We start from the raw sequence: 23,234 nt of genomic DNA, 5'->3' as shown, positions 1-23,234 counted from the left end.
GACGGCATCCCCATCTTCCTTTCTTTGTTTCCTTGGGGGCGTGAGCAGAATGAAAACGACGTAGCATGACTGTGCAAGGTTTTGGAGTAAATTCTTCTACGAGAGTCATATTGCAAGTAGCCCTGGCACTACGTTTGTGAGGATTAATATACGCCGGGACAGGAAGGACTCCAGGTGTTTTTTTTTTTTTTTCATTAAACAAATATATAATACTCTGCTTCAAAACACTTTTCACTAGAAGTTTTTTTTTCTTGGCTTCTTAAACTGTTTTGAAAGAAAAGATTCGAGATTCGTAAGGTTCGTGGATTCGCAGAACCGTCCTTGGATTCGGATCCGGATTCGGATTCGTAAAATTCTGGATTCGTCCCACCTCTGATTGTATTTTATTGCGTTGTTGCATCACAAGATATATAGGGGGGATATGTTTAGTGAAGAAAAAAGGAAAGGAGGAAAAGAGATAGCAGATATATATAGGGACATATCTTATGAAGTGCCTTTGAAGTTTCAGGATTAGAATGTCTTGCATAGTTATGGCGAACGTTGGAAGATACTTACTGAACGCTGTCTCTTCTCGCAGTCCATTACGGCGTTCCTGTGCAGGTCAGCTTCAGTTTCAGGTCCAGGTTTAGGAAGGGAGCCCTTTTGGTAGCAGATCCCTCTATAGCATGTACCATCCCCAGTTCCTTGGTACTGCAGGAGAATTGTACAGATCACTCTTCAGCAGTCGCTTGATGAATTGGCTTCATTCTTGGAGTCAACATAACTAAATTTACATTAGCGGATTAAAATATTTATGAGGTATTCTGTCAGAACTGTACTTCCTAAAGAAGTGAGTACTTGCAGATGAACCCCAAGTGGATCCGACATCGCTGTTCCCCTAAAAGGACCCTGGTCTGTTATATACAGGGTGGTCCACCAACCATGATAGAAATTCATTGTGAAAGACGTAGGCCCCGAAGAGACATGCGGTCAAGGGACTTTTTTCTGACAATAACTTTTGCCACATATTGGTAACATTTTTATTTCTTTTCAATTGACGGAAAGTTAACTTCTTGAATTGAGCTCCGAAATTTAAAAAGGCAACCTAACGTTTTCTTTGCGGAAATGGGTTCCCCGTGGTCATTTTACTCAGTATAGCACATAATCCTACCCGTAATGCAATGGCAATTGCCGAAATAAATTCGCCGAAAATCAGCACTTGGCTCCACCTTTTTTTGACGGCTCGTAGTTTGAGCGCAAAGCTGCGAAGAACGGAGGTTACATTGACACGCCACACGAGGGAGAAAGGGTTACAAGCCGCCGGGTGACCTCATTTTTCATAAGATAGCTCGCTGATTCCTGCACTCACCGCGCGTGTTTGTTCCCTGGGTAAAGCTTGTAACACTTTCCCCCTTCGACTGGCGTGTCAATGTAACCTCCTTTTTTCGCAACTTTGCGCTCAAACTACGAGCCGTCAAAAAATAGGCGGAGCTCATTTTCGGGTATAGGCGGGCTCATTTTCGGCGAATTTATTTCGGTAATTGCCATTGCATTACGAGTGGGATTATGCGCTATACTCAGTAAAATGACACCGGGAAACCCATTTCCACAAAGAAAACGTTTGGTTGCCTTGGGAAATTTCGGAGTTCAATTCAAGAAATCAACTTTCCGTCAATTGAAATGAAATAAAAATGTTACCAATATGTGGCAAAAGTTATTGGCAGAAAAAGGTCCCTTGACCGCATGTCTCTTCGGGGCCTACGTTTTTTACAATGAATTTCTGTCATGGTTGGTGGACCACCCTGTAGATGTCCACCGGAGACAACATATTGAAAGCCTCCGATAAAGTGTCCCATGGGAGAGGTGGCGTGATTAAACATTCGCAGGTGTGCCAAGACTTCAATAAGGGGCATGATTTGTCATGAAAACTCATTAAGCATTTTTCGAACCTTGCTTACAATTCTAAATTTTGATTGTTTCGAATGTCAGCCACCTCCTTGATAGGGCTCTCTGTATGTTCGGCAAAACTGCAATTTACCCTCGGTTCCAATTCGACGTCCTAATTGTATTGTCAAAAGCACTTGTCTCGTAGGATAGGGATGCGCACCCCTAACTTTAACTGCCACCTTTTACAAGTTGCTTTCGTCGAACAACAACAATAAATGAAGAAGTGATGATGACATGGGATGTTTCCCCGTGGTAGCCAGAGGACCCTACCCCACTTCACAGTGGTTAATATGAGAGGATGAATTATGGTGAGATTGAAGCGACGACAGGTCGGAGTTCTGTTTAGAGCGAGCGAGCGTGTTTCGTCGAAACTCGAACTGCAAAGTTGAAAAACTGCTACAATTTGAAGGCTACGTACATTACAGTCTAGCCCGTCATCGAATGGACCATATTTGGATTGGCCGGTTGCAGTATGGTGTCCGCAGTAGTACATGCAATGGGCTGCTTCACTGTCCTGTAAGGCGAAAGATTCACTGTCGTTCGAGGAGATAAAGTGTGCAAGGGGAGGGGGATATTTATTAGAACAGAGAGACAGAGGAACAAAAAAAAATATATATATATAACATCGACATAGATTCTTACACACGGTTTCGCGAACTTGGTCCTACAAGAAGTCCTCATATAGCTCAATTTTCCAAGAACCGTTCGCACGCGTAGATTGTTTCTATAGTATTCGTTTTTTCCACGCACTATCCGCGATTTGAATTCGATGCCACAGGTCGTACATAATGTAACAAAATTACAGCAGTTTGTTGACGAGATCATTTGAGTCTGACCAAATATTTCACATTTTTGTATTTGTATGCATGTGCTCGCACGTGAGTCTATCCTTAAAAAAAGTTCTGAGTGCCATTTTGAATGAAATGTTGTGGCCCCACCTACATCAACCCTCTGTGGGGTTTGTAGTATATCTCAATAAATAGATAAAGAAATAAATAAAAAGTGAGGAAAAGGCAGCCAAACGGTATGTCGGCAAGGGACGTCCACTCTGTGCTGCTTTGCTTGCCCTTTATCGCTGCCTGGGATACTGGTTGCACAAAACAGAGCGACCTACTATACAGTCGTTACACGGACGACGCCCTTTGGCTTGTGTTTCCTGCGGCCGGAGTTACGCGGACTTCATCCGGACAGTATTGTGCAGTTCCAATCGCATTTTTGGATAAATGGTCTACCGAACGTATCTGACAACAACATAGTAACATTTACCAATGACAAGCAGATATTCCCGATATCAGAAGCCGCGATCGAAGTACTGTTTGCTTGTTTGTAACGAAAAAATAGGCGAAATCAAACTCGTCTCCCCACTTGTTCTGCTACTCCTAACATAAATTCTCGCCCCCCCCCCCCCACACACACACAGTCCCCAAAAATACTTCCCATGTGCTTACTCACAAGTTCGCTATTCACTATGCACATGTTCGCTATTCAGAAGTCCACTATTCACATGTTCACTGGCAGTGTGCTGTTGGGGACACGGTTAGCTAAATCCCATATTACCTCTGTTGCGCTTGAAAGGGTTGTGTCAGTATTGTATTTGAAAGTGGACCATGTGCTGCACGTGTTTATTACTCGAAATAAACAGTCTTGCAACACCTGGAGATTTGAGATGCGGTAAACCCCGGACCGCTGATTTTAGACAACCATGTCCCCTACAGTACTTCGACACAGAGTCTTGGTAGAGTGCACGGAGAAGATAATCGCTCAAACAATCTCTTGAGTAATGTGTATATATGCGGGTGCGTGTTACTTCGTGGCCATCGCAACTTTGTTACATATATTTTGTCGCACATATATCAAGTTCCGACATCAATCGCGGCCGTGTTTTTTTTATTTTTATGTTTTACGTGATGGATGAAACGTCGTAGTTTATCGCAGGAGAACTTGTAGACTACAATGCTGTAATTCATGTAGCATATCCCAGAGACCATATTAATTTCTGGAGTGAGGTTGCTAAACTTAATTATATACTTACTAAGCGCTGTCTCTTCTCGCAAACCTTTACGGCTTTCCTAAACCGGTCAGTCTCAGTTTCACGTCCAGGTGTAGGAACGAAGCCCTTTTGGTAGCAGATCCCACCATAACATGTGCCATCCCCTGTACCTTGGTACTGCAGTGAAATCATGCAGGTCACCTTTAAGCGATCGCTTGATACATTAACTGGATTTGCAAGAAATGTCGTAATTAAATTAAAATTAATGAAGTGAAATATTTTAATGAGCATATTTGTCGAAACTGTATTTTGCGAAGAAATGACTATATCCAAATGAAGTCCTAGAGGCGATTGCATCACTGCTTTCAGAAGAAACCCTAATCAGAAACCCTAATCACTCACGGATCCCTGTCACAGATATAGTAAGAAGAACAAATACAGAGATCCCAGCTAAACATCTCATCGTGGACTCAATGTTTGGCATGGAAAAAGACACACGACGTGGCCATTGGCTTACATGAAAAACAAGAACAGGTGCTACACAACGAAAAAAGAAAGCACTATTTTTTTCTTATTTATTGTGGTGAATCTTGAGGGATCCGTGTCCTTAACTTGAGCTGTTCTGTTTTCCATGTGCTTTTCGTTCATTCACAAAAGCTATCGTGGTAAGTTCAACGGTACGTACATTACAGTCGAGCCCATCATCATAGGTGCCGTATTTCCACAGGCCGTTTTCATTTTGACCGCAGTAGTACATGCAATAGGCTTGTTCGGTAACCTGTAAGCAGAGACACGCATTGTCATCCATACCGATAACGAACTGTGCAGCGGACGTCCAATGTGTGCAGCTTCATATATATCCCTGCCGAGGCAACAGGCTACACAAAACGGGGTGGTCTACTACCGTCGTCAGTAACGCACGCCACTGCATATAGACAACTCTTCGTGTCTGTTGTCTATAGGGACTGTGCGAGGACTATAAACAGTCCGCCGCGGACTTCGTCCAGCTCCTCTGGCGGGGATGGTAGCATGTAGTGGAGGGAGATTATGAGGAATATGATAGAAGGAACGGCTTCCTACTTGCATGTTCAAGAAAAAATGATCGAGAGCAGCGGCCACGGGCGGCGGCAAATTTAAACTCAAATTACGAAACGTTTTTAGAAACTTCCTCTCCTCTTTCTCAGTATGGTCATGTATATAATGCAAGAGAAGACACAAGCTCTTCCATAATTGCAACAGACGTGTAACTATAACTAGAGGGGAGCGTCAATGCTGGTATACACTCGGTTACTCGGAGATTTGCACGCAGTTTCGCGATTTGCGGGTAGAAATTGGGTGTCGCTGCGGGTGGCGGTAAAATCCGGGTGTACCGGCAACGCATCCGCGGCTAGTGCGGGTATACCCACATTACTCGCACCTACTAAACTAAGATTTCGCCACCCCAACTTACTCATACAGGCATTTTCAGCAGTTTTCATCAAAAGTAATTAGTTCCCAGTTCTCTCTTTTTTTCGGTTTCCACCTAAGAATACGTTCTTTTCACATAGCCCATGGTCATTTGACCGTTCACTGGAACACCTGTGACTTTCACATAAATAGCTGAGAAATTCGACAGTGAGCATGAAGCGAAAAAGCACGCGTTCGTGGAAACTCTCTTCGTTGTTTTCAACTCAACGCTCTCCGGCAACACACCAGCTGACCACCTCACATTATCGTCAGCTTACACTACCTGTTGTTGTTATGTCATTCGCTTTCCCTCGCAGACTCTAAAGGAAGAATTTCTCTGCGTGACACTCTCACAACAACTGACCGTCATTCAGAGCTTGATATCGTTTTCCTTTAGGATCCATACCGCAGTTCTAATACAACAACAATAAATGAAGAAGTGATGGTGACATTGGATGTTTCCCTGTGGTAGCCACACGACCCTACCCCACTTTACAGTGGTTAATATGAGATGATGAATTATGGTGAACGCGAAGCGACGACAGGTGGGAGTTCTGTTTAGAGCTCTTCGAGGAGTCCAGTGGCTTGCATGAAAGCAAAAAGGGCACTGATGCGCAGGAGAGCTCCATGGGCCAAGTACTTTGGAGAAGCTGAATGGTCAATGGTGAAGGAGCTCAAGTTGGTGTCGAAGCACCCCTCGTTCACTCGTGTACCGGACGCATCCCTCGAGGATATGGAGGATCGTAGCTGGGGTGTGGCAATCTGGGCACGGCGCCGTGTTGCTGTAACCCGGCTTAACCCGGAACAAAGGGGTGAAGGCGACTTTGAGTCGTAGACGCTGCAGAAGTGACGTAAAGCTACGAGGGAAGCCACCTGGCATCCTAAACGATAATGACGGGTCCACTGCATGGATGAATGAACACTGAGTGATGTCATGGAGCCATTGCTGGTGGGTCATGGGTGACACCAACGCAGACAAGTATAGAAGCGTCTTATCTCCGTTGGAGATGATAATGGGAACGGCTCTGGAGATAGGTGGGCCGCACCCGCCGCCAAATCTGCCTCCTCGTTGCCCTGATGCCAATTTTGCCGGGCAATGTGGCCGGGCCGGGGACGTACTGTAGGGTCAAGCGGTGTCCCTGTTCGCCGAGAACCTTGAGCGTCGGTTGGATACTAACTACCACCGGGGACAAAGAGGCGCGGATGCCCATGCTTCCTACACACTGCTGGGCTGATTTTGAGTCAGTGTAGATCATCCAGGAGCGAGGAGGGTAGTTCAAGACAGACATTAGAGGTAGCAAGATGGCATACAGCTCCGCAGAGGTCGACGAAAGTGCGATGTAACAGGCGAAACCCACAATATTTGTGACTCGTCCGGTATGAGAAAGGCAGTGGAGGAGCCATCCAACGTAGACGAACTGTCTGTGAACGCAGCCGTGCAGCCTCTGTACTTTGTTTCCATCATTTCCAAAGTAGATTGCATGAGTACCGGAACGGGGATCTGGCTCTTGGGCCCCATGAGGCCAGGGATGTGTGTCGAGAAGGATGGGCTCGGCAGTGTCCATGGTGCCACTGAAGGGGCGGTCGGGGAAACAGTAAAGCCAGGGACGTTTCTAGATGCTGCTGTAACACATAGCGAGAGTTCACTGTTCTTCCGCCTACGTAGCTTTTGAACCAAAGGGTGGCGCCGGTGGTGAGCGAGCAATCGTAAATAGTGTCGGATTGTTTCTTTTTGGCGGAGGACATCGATAGGTATTTCTCCGGCGTCGGCGATCACCATCCGCGTCACAGCGCGGCGCGGGACACCAATTCGCGTCCGCAGGCTACGTGCCAGTGTACACCAAAGCTTGTGTTCCGACGTGACTGATATGCCGTGCAATACGCGCAAGCTGTACAGCAGGGATACACGAACCAGAGTTTTGTGGAGCACAAGAAGATCCCACTCGGTGCAGCCCCAGCGCACGCCGGCAAAATGGCGAATCACATTCGCCCAGCGCTGAGCCTTTGAGATGACGAAGCCAGTGTGCTTTCTCCACGAGAGGTTGCTGTCCAGGATACCACCCAGGAAACTCTGAAACTTGACTTGTATGAGGGGGCAGTCGCCAATCCGAAGTTGGAACCTCCGCATCGCTCTTCGAGTAAAAGGAAGAACAGCGCATTTTTCCGTGGAGATATCCATAACCGCGTTCAAGAAGAAGTTGTTGATGGCATCCAGTGATCTTTGCAACCGATGTTGAATTGCCGGCCGGGACTTTCCGACAGTCCAAATACACACGTCGTCTGCATACAGGGAGAGATTTACTCTCCTCGGCAGACATTCCTTGAGGTCAACCATGACGATATTAAATAATAACGGGCTTAGGACACCTCCTTGAGGGACACCCTGCGGTACAGCAGTCTTCTCTGTGTCACCCTCGCCTGTTCTGACAAAAAAATTTCAGGAACACAATAAAAAAAAAGGAAATCTGAAATCCATGCAAGCGCTTTCCCAGGCACTTGAGACCGGAGCAACACATGAGGAACACCGGGGTCACTTACGGTGTCACACGCCCGCTTGACGTCCAGGAAGAGTCATCACAATTCGTCACCGGGCTTTCGCTTCCTCAACTGAAGAGACCAAATCCATCACTGTATCCATGGAATTACGATGACTAATGAAGCTTGACATTTCCTGGTGGAAGACAGATCTTCTCTCAAGCCACCACTCCAGCCTGTGAAGCACCATACGCTCTAGGACTTTGCTGAGGCAGTTGGTAAGGCTGACAGGCCGAAAAGACGCGAGATCCAAGGGGTGCTTTTCCGGTTTCAGTATGGGGACCACGAGTGCCTCCTTCCACTGAGCAGGGACTTGTCCGTCCCTCCATGATTGATTGTATATCTCTATTGTAAGAGGACCAAAAGGCAGGTGTTATTCATGTTACGGGGTGCTGCATAGGTGAAGTCCGGACCAGGTGACGACTTTTTCCGAGAAAACGCAAGGGCCGCCTTGAGCTCTGCAAACGTGAAGTCTGCACCCACACGAGTGGTTGTCCGTTAAAACTGACGGACGCTCGACCGCTTCGTATGAGCGGTGCATAAGTGTGAAAAGCTGTTTTTTGACGGTGTAATTGTCTGTATCTTTATTCGATGTTCGTCCGTATGCTTCAGAAACGAGTAGAAAGTCCGTATTCGCCCAGCGCTCTCTGCACTACAGAGAGGGGTATTAGGGAGTTTTAGTTGGCCACTTCTTCTCCTCCGATAACTCTCAGACTCAGCTTTCCGCAAAATGCGCATGCGTATACTGAGTCGGAGATCTCTATCGGCTACGAAGAATCTCGGAATCCCACTCATTCCGAATTTATCGGACTTCTTTCGTGCGAGCTTTCGTGCCCCCACTCAGCTGGAGCATGCGCAGAGCGTTCACTTACAAACAAGATGGCTGACAACAACAGGAACAATATCGTTCGCTCGCAGCCTGCGCCGCGAACGATTTTGGTCTGCTTCCCAAAATCATGGCTGGGCGACAACCACGGATACAGTAGCGGATGTTCTGAAGAAAGTACAGTGGACTGCTGACGTGGCGTAGTGTGCGGACTTCGCAGCTTGTATGACTTTTCCCGTCTGGACGCCTAAGCCTAAGTGAAGATGTGCATTGTTTCGCGGACTCTTTTTGACCAAACGCTGTTGCCGGCGCATAAATGCGCAGAGAAACATTTAGCAACGTTACGTCTTCCACAACCATGCATTGATACAAATGCTTGTAACACCCGTTTCATGCGCATGATGTAACTAATGTAACTGGATACTAGTAAACGAAGTTAAGATTTGTGCGAACTGATGGCGTCCCGCTTTATTTTCCGTATGGGTGGGTCGTTCTCGATGACTTTTCGTCTGCAAACTAAACTGCAGACAAGCGCTGTACGAATCATTCCCACCGACTCTTGAGTCGTATCTGTTTTTCGGAGATCATATCAATCGGCGTGTTATCGTACTGGGAACTAAAACTCCCTATTATCTTCGAAATCCTCCCACTAGAGGACACCACGGCTGTGCCGTTGACCGTCGACCTGTTCTCCCTTCGAAATTTCCAACGGCGGTGACAGCGACAGACGCGTATCGGATTTTTTATTTGCCAGGCCCTGGTACTTCTGCCCTTAAGCTTCTTCAGTGCTTGCGCCACCGAAGGTAAGCAAATGACGCTGTACACATTTTTACTTAAATAGGACAGTGCTCAGGAATGTGTATCGCAAAAACATGCCGGCTAAAATCAACATAAGCACAGACTTCTTATTCCTCGAGCCGTGGTTGTTCCTCATGCGCGTTCTTATATCTTGCACTCACAACTTGTCACCACCACCACCACAACCGCACTGACCGCACTCACAACTCGCTGCCGTGTACGTATATTCAGAAGTTTGTGTATTTTCGTGCCGTATCTAATAGATACAAAACGAAAGACCGAATGTAATAATAATTACGTCATACACAACTCGGCAGCATCAGTCAGCGTCTCATTTAGTGGTATGCTATCGCCTTACTGTAGTGTTCTTTTTCACAGCAGTGGAAGATGCATGTCATTCTTGTAGTGCAGCAAAGCTTTGTCTTGTGATAATGATTGTTACTGCCTGATTGACGTGACATGTTTTTTTTTTTTTTTTTTCAGACTTGGATAGAGGTTCCAAAAAGTAGAACTCCTTTTCTATTTCGTATTACTTGAGCCCTGGGGAAAGTGCTGCCGCAACCATTAAGCTCAGGTTCATACATTGTCGTTTCAGGTGGTGACGTTTTTAGTCAGATCACTTTTTTTGTTGCCGTGAAACGAGCGATACCCTTTTACCCTTTGAAGCTGTTCGGATGTCCATGATGCTGCGGTGCTTATGTTCTTTGCATACTTTGTCCTGAACATGGAGCGCCCAGGATGCATGCGAGCTTCATTGGAATTCATTATCGAAAGGTACGTTCAAGGATAAATCAATGTAATACTTGTCCACTGATTGTACACCAACTAAGCGACATGGTCTCTAACAATGCCCTACAAAGCCAGCGTGTGTATTCCACTACTTATACGCATGATACACTATTTCATTAACGATAACGAAAAGCAACATGTGCAGGCCATAACTAACTGACATACCTTTCAACAGAATTCTGCAGTGTAGTGAAATTTTAAATCTAAATCCTGATACGTCCACAGAAGTAGAATGGAATGAAATTTTGAATCCTTTATTATATGCATTATTCATTCTGAAACGAAATTTGCTTGCAAAACGAAGTTTATTTAATTCATTCGAATTTTTTCCCATACTTGATTTGATTTGCCGCGTCCTTTAAAATGACCTCCAATTTGTTTGGTCGCATTCACATCTCTCATGTATACTGGTATACATATTATACTATGAAGCAAATGTACATCTAATTGCTTTGTCGGCCACTGAAACAGCAATTCATTAACGGACGAACCTTTATCAGCTTTACATACGACATGTGTCTCTTACATGCTTCGTGTTTCTTCCTGTAGACATATCATGAACCAGCCAGATGAGCGGGGCAATAAACAAGCCAGTAAGACACATTGAATAAAGGCACTCCAGCTGATTGAGCTGTTGCGTCAAAAGAAGTGAGCCTTCCAACAATACCAACTTATTAAATAAATATTTTTATAAAGCACAGTTCCTGCACCTGTTGTGTTGGTGACAAGTAATCTGAGCAGCGAATGTTACATTGGGGATGTATTCACCAACTAGGTTTTCCAGCTTAGGGTCGAGAGACGTATCATCACTCCTGAGCACAATTACATCGTACCGTATATCAGTCAGAGGCTGCGATGCCCTTGTTCTAATTTGTCCACACATGTTTGCTCCTCTGAAGCATATAAATGCTTCACAGGAGCAAACATGTGCATGTGCAAACATGTGTCTGTTAGTACAATTGGGTATGAGTTGAATAGCCGTACCTCGTCATAAGTACCACTCGTGTATAAGGAATGTGCGCCGTGCAGGAGCTTGCAAAGCAGTGGAGTTGTACAAAAAAGCTGGTACACTTCATTATAAAGGAACAATCACTAGTAAAAAAACTGCGCACCTTAACATTTTATAACGGAACATGCGCGGTAAAGAAACAGTACGCCGTAGAACGGGCAAATCTCTGCAAGTACGGCATCGGTAAAAAAAATGTCGGTTTTTCTACGGCGCTTTCTAACGTCTTGCAACGGAGCATTTGTTTATAAATAAACTGTGCTCCGTTGATCAGAAAACGGGCAAATGTATGGCAATATCATATCGAGTAAAATGTCCGTTTTTCTACGGATTTATTTTTAACAGTGCATGTCGGGGTCAGAGGATGGACGAGCTTGGTTAATAGCGCGATATAGCTGCAAAACATGTCCCTGAAAGCCTCTACATTTTGCTGCCCCGGAACTCGCTGCGATGGTCTTGCAAAATTCGTATGCGACTTCCTGCTCAGACTTCTCAGTTCATATGCATCTAACTATAATGGGCCATAATCTAGGTTTATGCGCGCGCGGCCGGTAAATCTGAACAAGCCAGCATGCAATTTCGTAATAAAAGTAGGTCTCTTATTTGTACCAATCTGTAACAATGTTGCGCCATGATCGCCGAGCGCATCTCTGCGGGCAACAAACATGGGGAAGTAATCAACAAATAATTATACTAGCATCAGGAATGATCACGTTGAGCCACTCCGTGGAAATGTATTCACGGATTGCACACGTTCCACAGATACACATGTATACATCGCACAACTATTTTTCAGCTGTATCCCATAAGTAATGTTGTGAAACTTACCTAGCACACTGTCGCTGATACGTTATGATAATGCAGGCTTTGTGTCACGAGGGAATTATGGCGTTCATGATTGATACTGCTCGTCGGTACTTGAATTAATTTCACCAGTTTGATCTCTGATCTGTGGTGAAATATCAGTACTTGGTGGACGCTATTACATTTAGGTAAGTGCTACTGCGGTTACTCATCTGTAGTTGAGAAAGAGTCTCCAGCCCTGCCTTTTCATCAACAGCGGTCATTCTTCCGTGTTTCATTGGACTTTGATATCATTAGGTTGCCATACTACAATTCAGTGCTTAGGTACGAAAACACTCACCGCCCCACTAATAAAGGCTATACTTGATAAAGGTGCATGCTTGATGGCCGAACGTGGGACTGCCAAACAGACCCAGCTAACCACAAAAAATGCATTCTGCAAGTTCGTAAGCACACTTTGTGGAGCCTGGTGAGCATACCTGCTGCAGCCATAAAGTTATCATTGAATGCAAAACTCACTGTCTGGACCTCCTTGACTCTATATGGACCTTGTCGCGTTACTCTCAAACCACTAGTCCCCGTGCGCTTCTTAGCCTCGTTACCAGTGACGACACAGCAGGGGTGGACTGCCAAAATCGCTCTTCCCATTCGGATAAATACTGGTGGCCGCCGTCTTTAATCAGTATGACTGACGATGACGTAGCATTCCATATAACTAGTCATCCGATAAACGTCTGAGTAGCGTATCAACGTTCAAAATATCAAGGGAAAAGAAGATTGCTTGCTTCCGCGTGCGATATGCACAGTTGTTCACGTGAGGAGTGCTGGCCAATGCGATATCTACTCTACACCGGTTCCCGAGCGGAAGAAAATGAACCGGCACGAAATGAACACGAACGGACTCGAAAAATGAACGAAAACACACAGGGGAAAATGAAGGAACACGGCAAACGGCAGTCCACACGTGCACAGTTCATGTGACTACCACGTGGTGGCAGTACTACTGGCGGCGCCCATTCATTGAATCGCATTTTTGTGTATAAGGTACGACACGAATATGTTGGTCGTTCATCGAGAAAATCGAGGCAATTCCAGGCAATGCAGCATGTGAAAGACGTGACATTTAGTGCGTAATGCGCTTATTGAACTTAGCTGGACGATACTTACAGAACGCTGTCTTTTCTCGCAGGCCTTCTCGGCGTTCCTAAGCTGGTGATTATAAGTCCATGTAAACGAACCTTCCCTTTCCCCTTCCCGCTTCTTTTCTTCACCTTGCCGATTTGCGTGCTCTCGTCCTCGTGCCACAGTTTCAGTTTCGGGTCCAGGTGCAGGAAGCGAGCCCTTCTGGTAACAGACCCCTCCATAGCATGTACCATCCCATGTGCCTCGACTCTGCGGGAAAATTGTAAAGGTTAAGTAGCCCCTTGATAACTGTCTCGGTAGGCATGAATTAACATAAATAAATAGAAATTACAGAAATGACATATTTAATTGCGTTCCATCGGGCTGTGGCAGCGCAATCGCCATTGCCACTAGCGACGAAGCGCACCTACAATAAAGCTTTTAGCGCTCAGTCGAGGTTAAGCTCTCATTTAGGAGAGTTGCGTTGTTGGTGCATCAGTCCGGGGGTGGGGTTTGGGGTGGAGACTTGGTATTGCCTTCGTCTAATTGTGTTGTCGTTCTCTTGTACCACAAACTATCACACAATCTGAAGGGGGTCGTCAAATAATTATTGCATAAGACCGTTGTTGAGAAAATGATTTTGCTCGGCTCGCCCCTTTTTCAACAACTGGCTATAGCTGTAGGGCGGGGGGGGGGGGGTAGATTTACTAGAACGGAGAGAAGAAAAAGGAGGAACAGTCAGCTAAACGGTATATCAGTTTTCTATTTCGCAAGAGAAAAAAGAAAAGACATGAGTACCAAATGAAATATAAATCAACAAAAGGTGAAAGAAAGGAAAGATATTAAAGGTGATAAAAACCCCTAGTGCGAAGGGATAACGAAAGGGACGAAGTACGAGACAAACACAGCACTGTCTCGTCCTTCGACCCTTTCGTTGTCCCCTCGCACTAGGTGTTTTTATCGCTTTTGGTATAGGTCATCAACGCGCCCGGATTTTAACTCTATAGACCTCTGCCTGTTTGTAAACAAATGACGTCATAATGTTCGACAGCGCCACGAGTTTGGTAGAGTTGAACTACGTTCAAAGCTAGTGGCGAACAAGGTCGCGCCCTAAAGCCGCGGTCTTGAGGTGATTCAGATGGTCTCTGAAAGGGACGCGACCTTCGGTCCTACTTTTCTTTCAATAGGAGGCAGCGAACAACTGACCATTCGTGGAACCCAGCTCTCCCCTTCCGATCTGTTTTGGTTTCGGTGTGTCTACCAACGTCATGATGACGTTTCTCGGGTAGAGGTTTATTTAAGGAAGATATAGATTAAAGGCAAATCAAATTTTAAGAAAATGATAGTAATGTGTACGAATATGAGGTGAGAGTGGGGCACTGACGAATGAGATGACAAGACTGCATTTCACAGGCTGTGCATGAGACCTGTGTCGCTCAGGAACATCAAAACTGCTTTGGTCACAGACCACTGTGTGGGATGCCGTACTGGGCCGAGCAGGAGCCTGTGTCTGCGAAGAATGTGAACCGCAGCTCGAGTAGCTTCGTCTGAGCGTGCCTCGAGGGGTGTCCAATCTGCGGCAGTCCAGGATAAGATGTGAAATATCAGCTTCAGTAACGCAAGTAGGGCACTTGGGCCAGCGAAGGAGGCTCATCTTATAGAGAAGCAGAATGATCCAGGTGACATTAAGTCGTAGTCAGTGTAGGATGGACGCTTCTCGACGCGAGCAGTGGTATGTTCCAACGAAATCCATCGACGGGTGGATGGACCGGATATATTGTTTCAATCAGACAGCCCCCTAATGAAATTTCCGACTGCCGCTGTGGCGGATTCGGTGTATCTGTAATCGACATGCTGTGAGGCCGAAAGTGGTAGTGAAAGGTTATTGAAGATGACGTCCCCATATGACCCGACGCGCTATAGCGTCTGCGAGGGTGTTTCCGTGTAGGCCAGCGTTATGGGTACCCATGGGAATGACAGGCTATGACCCGAGGATGGAAGTCGGTTGTATGCTGCAATTGTCATGGTCTCTAGGCTGCCGATTGTTCTGGTACAATACTTTGCCAGGACCTCAAATGTCGCCTTACTTTCCGTGAACACAGCCCATGCTCCATAGGCGCTGATCCTTCCAAGTGCTTCAACGCGGTCAGCATGGCGAAGAGCTCGGACACGGTAGAGGACGTTTCTTAGGGAAGTTTCTGCGCCACTGCAAGGTTTTCATGAGGGATGTTGAAAGGCTGCTGTTGATCGACATTGAGACACTGATCTATCGCGGTGCACAGGGAGTCGCTCAGAGTAATCTGAGGTGAGGCGCTCCAGCTGAGGTGCTGTGCGGGATAGTTCACAGATTCCTAAATTTTTTTCCTTGTGTCATGTACGTTGTCTATTCAATCTCCTTGGCGTGTGATTTTGTGTACGTAAGTCAAGCCTGTCAATGTACCAATCAAAGGTTAGGCGTTAGGGCAATATAGGACGAGTCCTGATGGTAACTTTTCTGGCAATTTCAAAATCTGTACTAACAGCCAGCCCCTTTTCGAGGAGGCGTGGGGTTTACCAATGAATCTCCAACCCGTAGACGCCTCTTAAGTGAAACAATAGCTACCAAAAACGTGGGTAACTGTGTAAAGCGTGCCTTCAGTGTCAATTCATCAGGCTTTTAGTCGCATTCTGTGAAAGGTCTGTGCTGACTATGTTGTACTTGACCTGTTTTTCCTCTGCATTGGTCCTTTCCATCTCAATTTTCCCGTGTCTACGGCGTGTATGTTTCCCTCTTTTGCGTGAATTAAATTCCTGTTCCTGTTAAAGTTCCTGTCTTCGAGTGGTTCTGTGTCGTCCGTTTTCTTTTTTGCCCAAGCTCAAGCTTTTTGACGGTATGGAGCTTCTCCACCAGCTCGACTCCATTTACGCTGTTTTATAACGTTTGGCCGAAGAGGACATTGCTAAGACAGCCATGCATACTCCGTTTGTAGTCAAAATTTCTGCTTGAACTTTCGGCTTGCACCGAAACTTTTCAGCGATTCACCAGCTCCATATTCGTAGTACTGCTATTTTTTCTCTATGCGTACATTAATTGATGCTCTCATCGTTGTAAGATGACTGTTATCCTTTCCGCGTTCCTTTGCTGGCAAAAACTGTGACTCACAAAAGTTGGGATAATTCGATGGCTACGTACATTACAATCGAGTCCGTCATCGTAGGTGCCATATTTCCACACGCCGTTTGCAGTCTGGCCACAATAGTACATGCACTGGCCAGCTTCACTGCCCTGTAAGAAGAGAAATTCATTATTTCCATAAAGGTAACCAAGCTAACGTCCTTTGCTCGAGTACAGTTAATAAACGACCAGCGGTTGAATTGCCGGGTATAACAATAGACGACGCCAGAAAATCTCAGAGCGCTTAGGACCGCTTTGAACTGTGTGTGTGTGGGGGGGGGGGGATTTGTTTAATAGAGTGAAAGAAAAAAGGAAGAACTGTGGGAACTTGCTGATAACAAAGGAGAATGAGGTTTTCAAGCTATTTCGTTTCTTTCTCTCCAGGCCGACTGTCCAAGAGGAATCAAGGTCAGCGAAAACGAAAGGTAAAGGGCAGTTCATTCCAGTAGCCTCCCAGAATGCAACGCGTGCGCAAGGAGCATTTGGATTTTCTGAAGTCGTCTATTGACGAACACCTGTCTCTGCATGGCCATACTTAGCATCTGTGTAAGAAAATATGCTTTGGATCATACGCTTTAGCCAAGTTACGGTTTCTGCTCTCTCCGTCTACCCTGAGGACAGTTTGTCTTTTTTTGAAAGCTATATCTCCTATGACATAGAATGCTACACTTTGGCATACGCCTGCACGGTAACTGCACTGTGCATTGCTAAAGAAAAAGGAAATATATTGCTCACAATGCTCTTTATCCAGTCATGAAACTGTTACATACACATTCAATCTCTTTTTACATTCCCAGTGTCAAGACCCTACTGAGGTATAGACCGTGTACATTAGTATATAAGCTAATCCGCAATACTCTATGTACCATACCATTTGTGGCTTTACGCCACCGAAATTGTGTAGTCCCGCTACGGAATCAGAATACCCTCACGCTCAAATTACCTAAAAGACTGACCAATTTACGCTAGTACTCATTCCAGCATTCATCACTTCAAATCTGGAACATATTACACCAACATGTATCCGGATTTTAAGATAGCTATATAAATTTAACAAGGTTAAAATTATAACCTACGTTATGCGATGAAACACCCCATCCATCATCTAGAAATAAAGTTGTTCGTGTTACGTCATTATTCAAGAATCGTTCAAGTGTGTATTATGTCAACTGTATAATTATGTTGTGTTTCTAGCTTCTTGTCCCTGTCCGCCATGTAGTGTTTCTGTTTATACTTTGTATTTGGGGAACAGCTGCACGCCACCTGGGTCTGACAATTCCAATAACGCCTTCACTTGCAGGTTGACACAGTTGGTACTTAACAATAGCAGTTATTCTGTATATGATGATGAGCAATGATACTGAATGTGAAGTGTACAATTTGACCTTCATCCTTGCTGATGAACACTGTTACCCAAAATAGTAAGACCCACTACCGTGGCCAGTAACATGCGTGCGCCATTACAATCACGACACCCTCTGGGTTGTGTTGGCTATGGTCCGAGCTATTGTAGACTTCATCTGGGCATTATATTGTGAACTCCGCATTGTGGATAAATGTTTTACAGAGCACATCTGAAAATAAAATATTTACTAGTCGGAAGCACATACTGCAAGATGAGAAATCCCAACGAAACAACTTTGTCACTGAGGCACAGGTACAGTGGATGGAGAAGCTTCAGGCAATGTACCACAGGTGGCGCTTTAATTTGCGCAGCGTCAGAGAATTGAGCCCACAATATGTCTTGGCGAAGGGTTTCCAACGGAGCACTGATTTAGGGACTATTTCCAAAAGTCCCACAAGAAAATCTTTCTTTCCAGAACGAAAACATTTTTTCCCTTACATGTCAGCATCATATATACGTAAAAAGTGCATTAGCGGATATAAAAAAATAAATAAAAAATCAGTACCGAGACTTAAGACCGGAAGAGGTAGCTCACGGAACGCGAGCGCCACGGTGCGGCCAGAAAATATTCCTGGAACTAAGCACCACGCTCTCTCAACGGTGCCATGAGGAGTTCATGGCGGACAAAATATTTGTGGAACTAAGCTCACGCTCTCTCAACTGTGTCATGCGGAGTTCATAGCGGAACAAAATATTCGTAAAATTAACGCGCATGCTCCCTCAATAGAGCCATAGCGGGACTTCGCCGTGACGTCAGATCGGTCATCGCTCCGCCCACTTAGCCGGAATGAAAAGCGTATCGCGGCGGCGCGGGAAGATTTCAAGGCCATAGCTCCGCTCCAAGAAGGCACGCACGCCGTGTGACGCCGAATGACGTACCTTAAAATGGGTCCTCCCATTGGCCAACCTCTCTCTATTAACTGCTGTGGGAGTGTCTGACAGAGAAGTTTCGTAAAATAAACCAAAGGAAAGTACTAAAATACACAATTTGCCTAAACAATAGCCAGTCTGGTTCGCACGCATGAAGCTACAGTCACATGAAGCTACATGGAGCCTGTCTGGTACGCACGCTACACGCGGTGTACTCTCTACGTCATGGAGTGACGTCACCCTGACATTTTTTTACTCATCAACTCTCTCAAGGGGATGAGGGACTTCTAAGATCGTGTGCAGTTCAAAGACTCTCTCCTGCTAGAGGTCAGCTACGATCACAGTTGCTGCGTAAGACCACATGGTATTCGTGGCAGTATGCACCGCTAAAATTATCTTTAAATAAAGGCCAGCGTACTTTCGCTCCTGTTTTAACATATCTAATTGCCTATGACACCTCCTCAGCCATGTTTGTGGGCGAGTATGTGTAATTTCGTAGCAGAGTTGCAGCTTTGTTACGGTATTTGTATTGCTGCATTTTATTCGGTTTCGATGCGGAACAATTTGCAGTTATGTTGTTCTAGTTCTAGTAAGTCCGCGTTCTATGAATATTGCGAACCAAAACAGCTGCCCGAAAGCTTAAGAAAGTAGGAAGAAAATAAAATTTGATGGGTTCCGAGATACTAGAAGATAATTACATCAGCTTTCATTACATTCAGTGGGGCTGAACTTATGTGAGTAACTGAAATGGAGGAGGATCGCCAGACGTGTCTGCGTAAATGGCAACAAAATGAAAAAGTAGGAGAGGAAAAAAAATGTGCTTTGTCGGTATCTCGATTTTCTCCGCCCCGAGTTTCACATTTTCCATTTTAATGAAAGCAGCGGTAGTGGAGAAAGAGTGGATTGCTACCTGAATTTGTAGCGGAAATACTTCTGCGCTACCAATGCAAAATGTAGCGGAATCGCTACTGAAAAAGTAGCGGCTGCAAAATGAACATTTTGTATAGCGCATATTAGCGCGCATGGTATTCACTTTACTTACCGAACGTTGTCTCCTGTCGCAGGCCCTTACGGCATTCCGAAGACGATCAGCTTCAGCTTCAGTTCCAATTTCAGGTACAGGTGCACGAAGAGAGCCCTTTTGGTAGCAGAGGCCATTATAGCATGTACCATCCCAGGTCCCTCGGTACTGCAGAAAAATTGAGCAGGTCAAGTGGTCAGTTGACAAGCGAACATGACTCGCTCAAATTAGCATAACGAAATTAAGGTGACATAAATTGAAATATTTAATTCTGTTTGAACGTGAGTATGGCCGCGTCATCGCTATCGTATTAGTGCCGAAGCGCGCCACCATTAAAGCTGTTCAACTTTTCGTGTTCAGTCGAGCTGAGGCTGTCATCAATAACAGTCGCGTAGTCACAACAGTGGTGACCCGGATTGAATCGTGCTTCTATGCACGATAGATTAACAACGAGAAATTAACGTCGGTGCTTTCAGAGATCAATTTGGTCCAGGCGTACCAAATATCTACGGCCAAGGAATGCGCTGGTAAGACGGCCATAATGATTCACGGCGTGCTTCTGCCTTCGAAGGGATTTTAAAAAAAAACACAAATTGGGCTTTCTTTTCACCTTGTTTTGCTTTAAATTGTGAATGTCTACGATCTACGATGACCGGCAGTCTCTTGATATCTCTCCGCGTACGTTGAGCAAGAGTGCGATTTGGCCTCATTCTCGAATTCAGCTATAGGTGTCATCTTGATACGGACGCGTATTATCTCGATAGCGCTATGAGTTTCTTTACATCTTAACTTTTCCATGCGGTTTTTGTTGGCATACTTTTAGCTTTACAACCAGTGTCGTGATAATTCGAACACCATACGTACATTACAGTCGAGTCCATCATCGTAGATGCCATATTTGAACAAGCCGCTTGAAGTTTGGCCGCAGTAGTACATGCAATGGGCTGCTTCACTGTCCTGTAAGAAGAGAAATTCATTGTCGTTCATTCATGCATAACGAAGTTTGTATTGGGCGTGCGCAGCGCACGTCAATGTGTGCAGCTTGGCATTTATGTCTATCGCGGAAAAAGGCTACGCGAAATAGTGCGACCTCCTACCGCTCCGAGTAGCTAACACGCTTTAAGGCGAATATTCGTGGATCAGTCTTTCTTCAAACATAAGTTATATGACAATGATAACTGAGATGCTGTGTTCCTGCGATGCTGCACAATGAACTTCACTGTTTCAACAGTGATTATTACAGTTGAGCCGAAGTAGAATACGACGAACTTCAGCTCCGTCCGTTTTTTTTCCCTTCAAGGTGGGGTAAGGGTGGGGGTATGAAAACGACGTAGCATGGTTGTGCCAGTGCCAGGTTTTAGAGTAATTTATTATATGGAGGAAATATTGCAAATTCCTCTGGCACTATGTTTGCGAGGATTAATATATGCCAGGACAGGAAGGACCCCAGGATAGAACCTTGGGGGATTCAGCTGGAAAACGAAGCATAGCTTCATTGTGCCCCTTCATGTAATTTCTCATAAATTGTATTGTGTTGCATTATTGTATCATAAGATATGTAGGGACATATCTTATGTCTTTGGCGTCTTTGAAGTTTCAGCATACGAATGTTTTTCTCACTAATGGTGAACGTTGGAGGATACTTACTGAACGCTGTCTCTTCTCGCAGCCCCTTATGGCGTTCCTGCGCTTGTCGATTTCAGTTTCTGGCCCAGGCTTAGGAGGGGAGCCTCTTTGGTAGCAGACTCCCCTATAGCATACACCATCCCTATTCCCTTGGTACTACAGGAAAATTGTACAGATCATTGTACAGCAGTTACTTGATGAACAGACTTCATTCATGGAGTCAATATACTAAATTAACATTAGCGAATTAAAATATTTTAACGGGGTATTATGTCAGAACTGTAGTTCATAAAGCAACTGACAAGTGGCAAAGGAACCCTAGGTGGATCCGACATCGCTGTTTCCCTGAAAGGACCTTGGTCTCTCATTGATGCCCGTCGGAGACAGTATATTGAAAGACTGCGACAACGTGTCCCACGGGGGACTAAATCCGTGGCGTGATTAAACATTCGCAGCGTGTATATGACTTCAATAAGAAACAAGAATAGTCACGCAACCAGAAAAAAAAATCGCTTGCCTCGTAGGGTAGGGATGCGCACATAAGAGGCTAGTGGTTTTAACTTAGATCTTTTTACACGTTGCTTTCACCGATACTCAAACTGTGATCCTCAGAAACTGCGATAATTCGAAAGCTACGTACATCACAGTCGATCCCGTCATCGAATGGACCATAATTTGCTTGGCCGGTTTCACTATGGCCGCAGTAGTACATGCATTGGGCTGCTTCACTGTCCTGTAAAGCGAACAATTCACTGTCGTTCAAGGCGGGTGGGGTATATTAGAACAGAGAGAGAGAGAGAAAGGAGGAAAGGTCAGCCAAACGGTATGTCGGCAAGGGACGTCCACTGTGTGTAGCTTGACCTTTATTGCTGGAGGGGATTAAGGGTGCACAAAATATAGGGCGACCCACTATAGTGGTTACACGAACGACACCCTGTGGCTTGTGTATCCTACAGCCGGAGTACGGCCCAGTCGCATTTTTTGATAAATAGATTACCGAACGTATCTAACAACAACATACTAGTGATATTTACCAATGGGAAGCAGATTTCGCCAAAATCAGAAGCCGCGATTGAAGAAGAACTTCGCGACAGTGTCTTGGGTAGAGTGAACGGAGAACGGTGGAGTCTCTTGAGTAATGTGTATATGCGGGTGCGTGTTACTTGGTGGCCGCCGTAGCTTTGTTACATTTATTTGCTTACATTTTGTACATTTTCGATCCCAACATCCACTTCGTTGCTCTACTTCTACTAAATAACTGTTCTCTGGGTAATGTCGAAGAGATGCCAGTAATGTAAGCACAGTGGGAAAATGAGATATTTTCGCCGTACTAGGGTATTCAGTTTTAAATGCAAGAAGATGTAGAACACGTTGGTTAAAACATGGTATGAGGGAACGGACAGAAGACACTAGGGCTGTCGATGTCCGCCTGTCTCTTCTGTGAGCTCCATCATGTCAAGCTGTTTCAAGTTGAAAATTTTTCGCACGATTTTTAGCATCCCATACATTACTGAAGAAAGTTCCGACATCTACAATGCCCGCGGTATTTTTTGTCGTGGTAGAAGAAACGTCGTAAACTATCTGGGAAAAGTTGTGGACCGTAATGGGGGCTGTAACTCATGTAGCACTTTCGAGAGACCACAGTAATTTCTGGGGTAAGCTAAGAGATATACTTACTAAGCGCTGTCTCTTCTCGCAAACCTTTACGGCGATCCTAAACTGATCAGTTTCAGTTTCAGTTTCATACCCAGGGGTAGGAACGAAGCCCTTTTGGTAGCAGATCCCACCATAGCATGTGCCATCCCATGTACCTCGGTACTGCAGAAAAATTATGCAGGTCATCTTTTAAGGGACCACTTGATAGATTAACTAGATTGGTAAGAATTGTAGTAATTAAGTTTAAAAAACAGTGAAAT

General features: G+C 45.2%; 1 protein-coding gene across 4 annotated transcripts in view; it reads right to left on the bottom strand.

The window, feature by feature from the left end:
* LOC135388781 (uncharacterized) overlaps positions 1 to 23,234 on the bottom strand; it is a 174,439-nt gene that overhangs the window by 99,069 nt on the left and 52,136 nt on the right. For 3 of the 4 annotated variants that reach the window (XM_064618572.1, XM_064618575.1, XM_064618574.1), the window contains exons 16-26: positions 22,996 to 23,136; positions 21,959 to 22,051; positions 21,340 to 21,474; positions 20,557 to 20,649; positions 19,714 to 19,860; positions 16,415 to 16,507; positions 13,288 to 13,512; positions 4,602 to 4,694; positions 3,959 to 4,093; positions 2,345 to 2,440; positions 556 to 690 (exon numbers count right to left, since the gene is read on the bottom strand). In XM_064618572.1, the coding sequence (XP_064474642.1) occupies positions 556 to 690; positions 2,345 to 2,440; positions 3,959 to 4,093; positions 4,602 to 4,694; positions 13,288 to 13,512; positions 16,415 to 16,507; positions 19,714 to 19,860; positions 20,557 to 20,649; positions 21,340 to 21,474; positions 21,959 to 22,051; positions 22,996 to 23,136 (1,386 nt within the window). The remainder of the gene's footprint in view (positions 1 to 555; positions 691 to 2,344; positions 2,441 to 3,958; positions 4,094 to 4,601; positions 4,695 to 13,287; positions 13,513 to 16,414; positions 16,508 to 19,713; positions 19,861 to 20,556; positions 20,650 to 21,339; positions 21,475 to 21,958; positions 22,052 to 22,995; positions 23,137 to 23,234) is intronic. The other variant, XM_064618573.1, reaches the window with a different exon arrangement.

The sequence above is a fragment of the Ornithodoros turicata genome, chromosome 3 (genome assembly GCF_037126465.1).
Source record: "Ornithodoros turicata isolate Travis chromosome 3, ASM3712646v1, whole genome shotgun sequence".
In the NCBI taxonomy this organism is placed as follows: domain Eukaryota; kingdom Metazoa; phylum Arthropoda; class Arachnida; order Ixodida; family Argasidae; genus Ornithodoros; species Ornithodoros turicata.
This window is presented reverse-complemented; position numbering and strand designations above follow the sequence as displayed.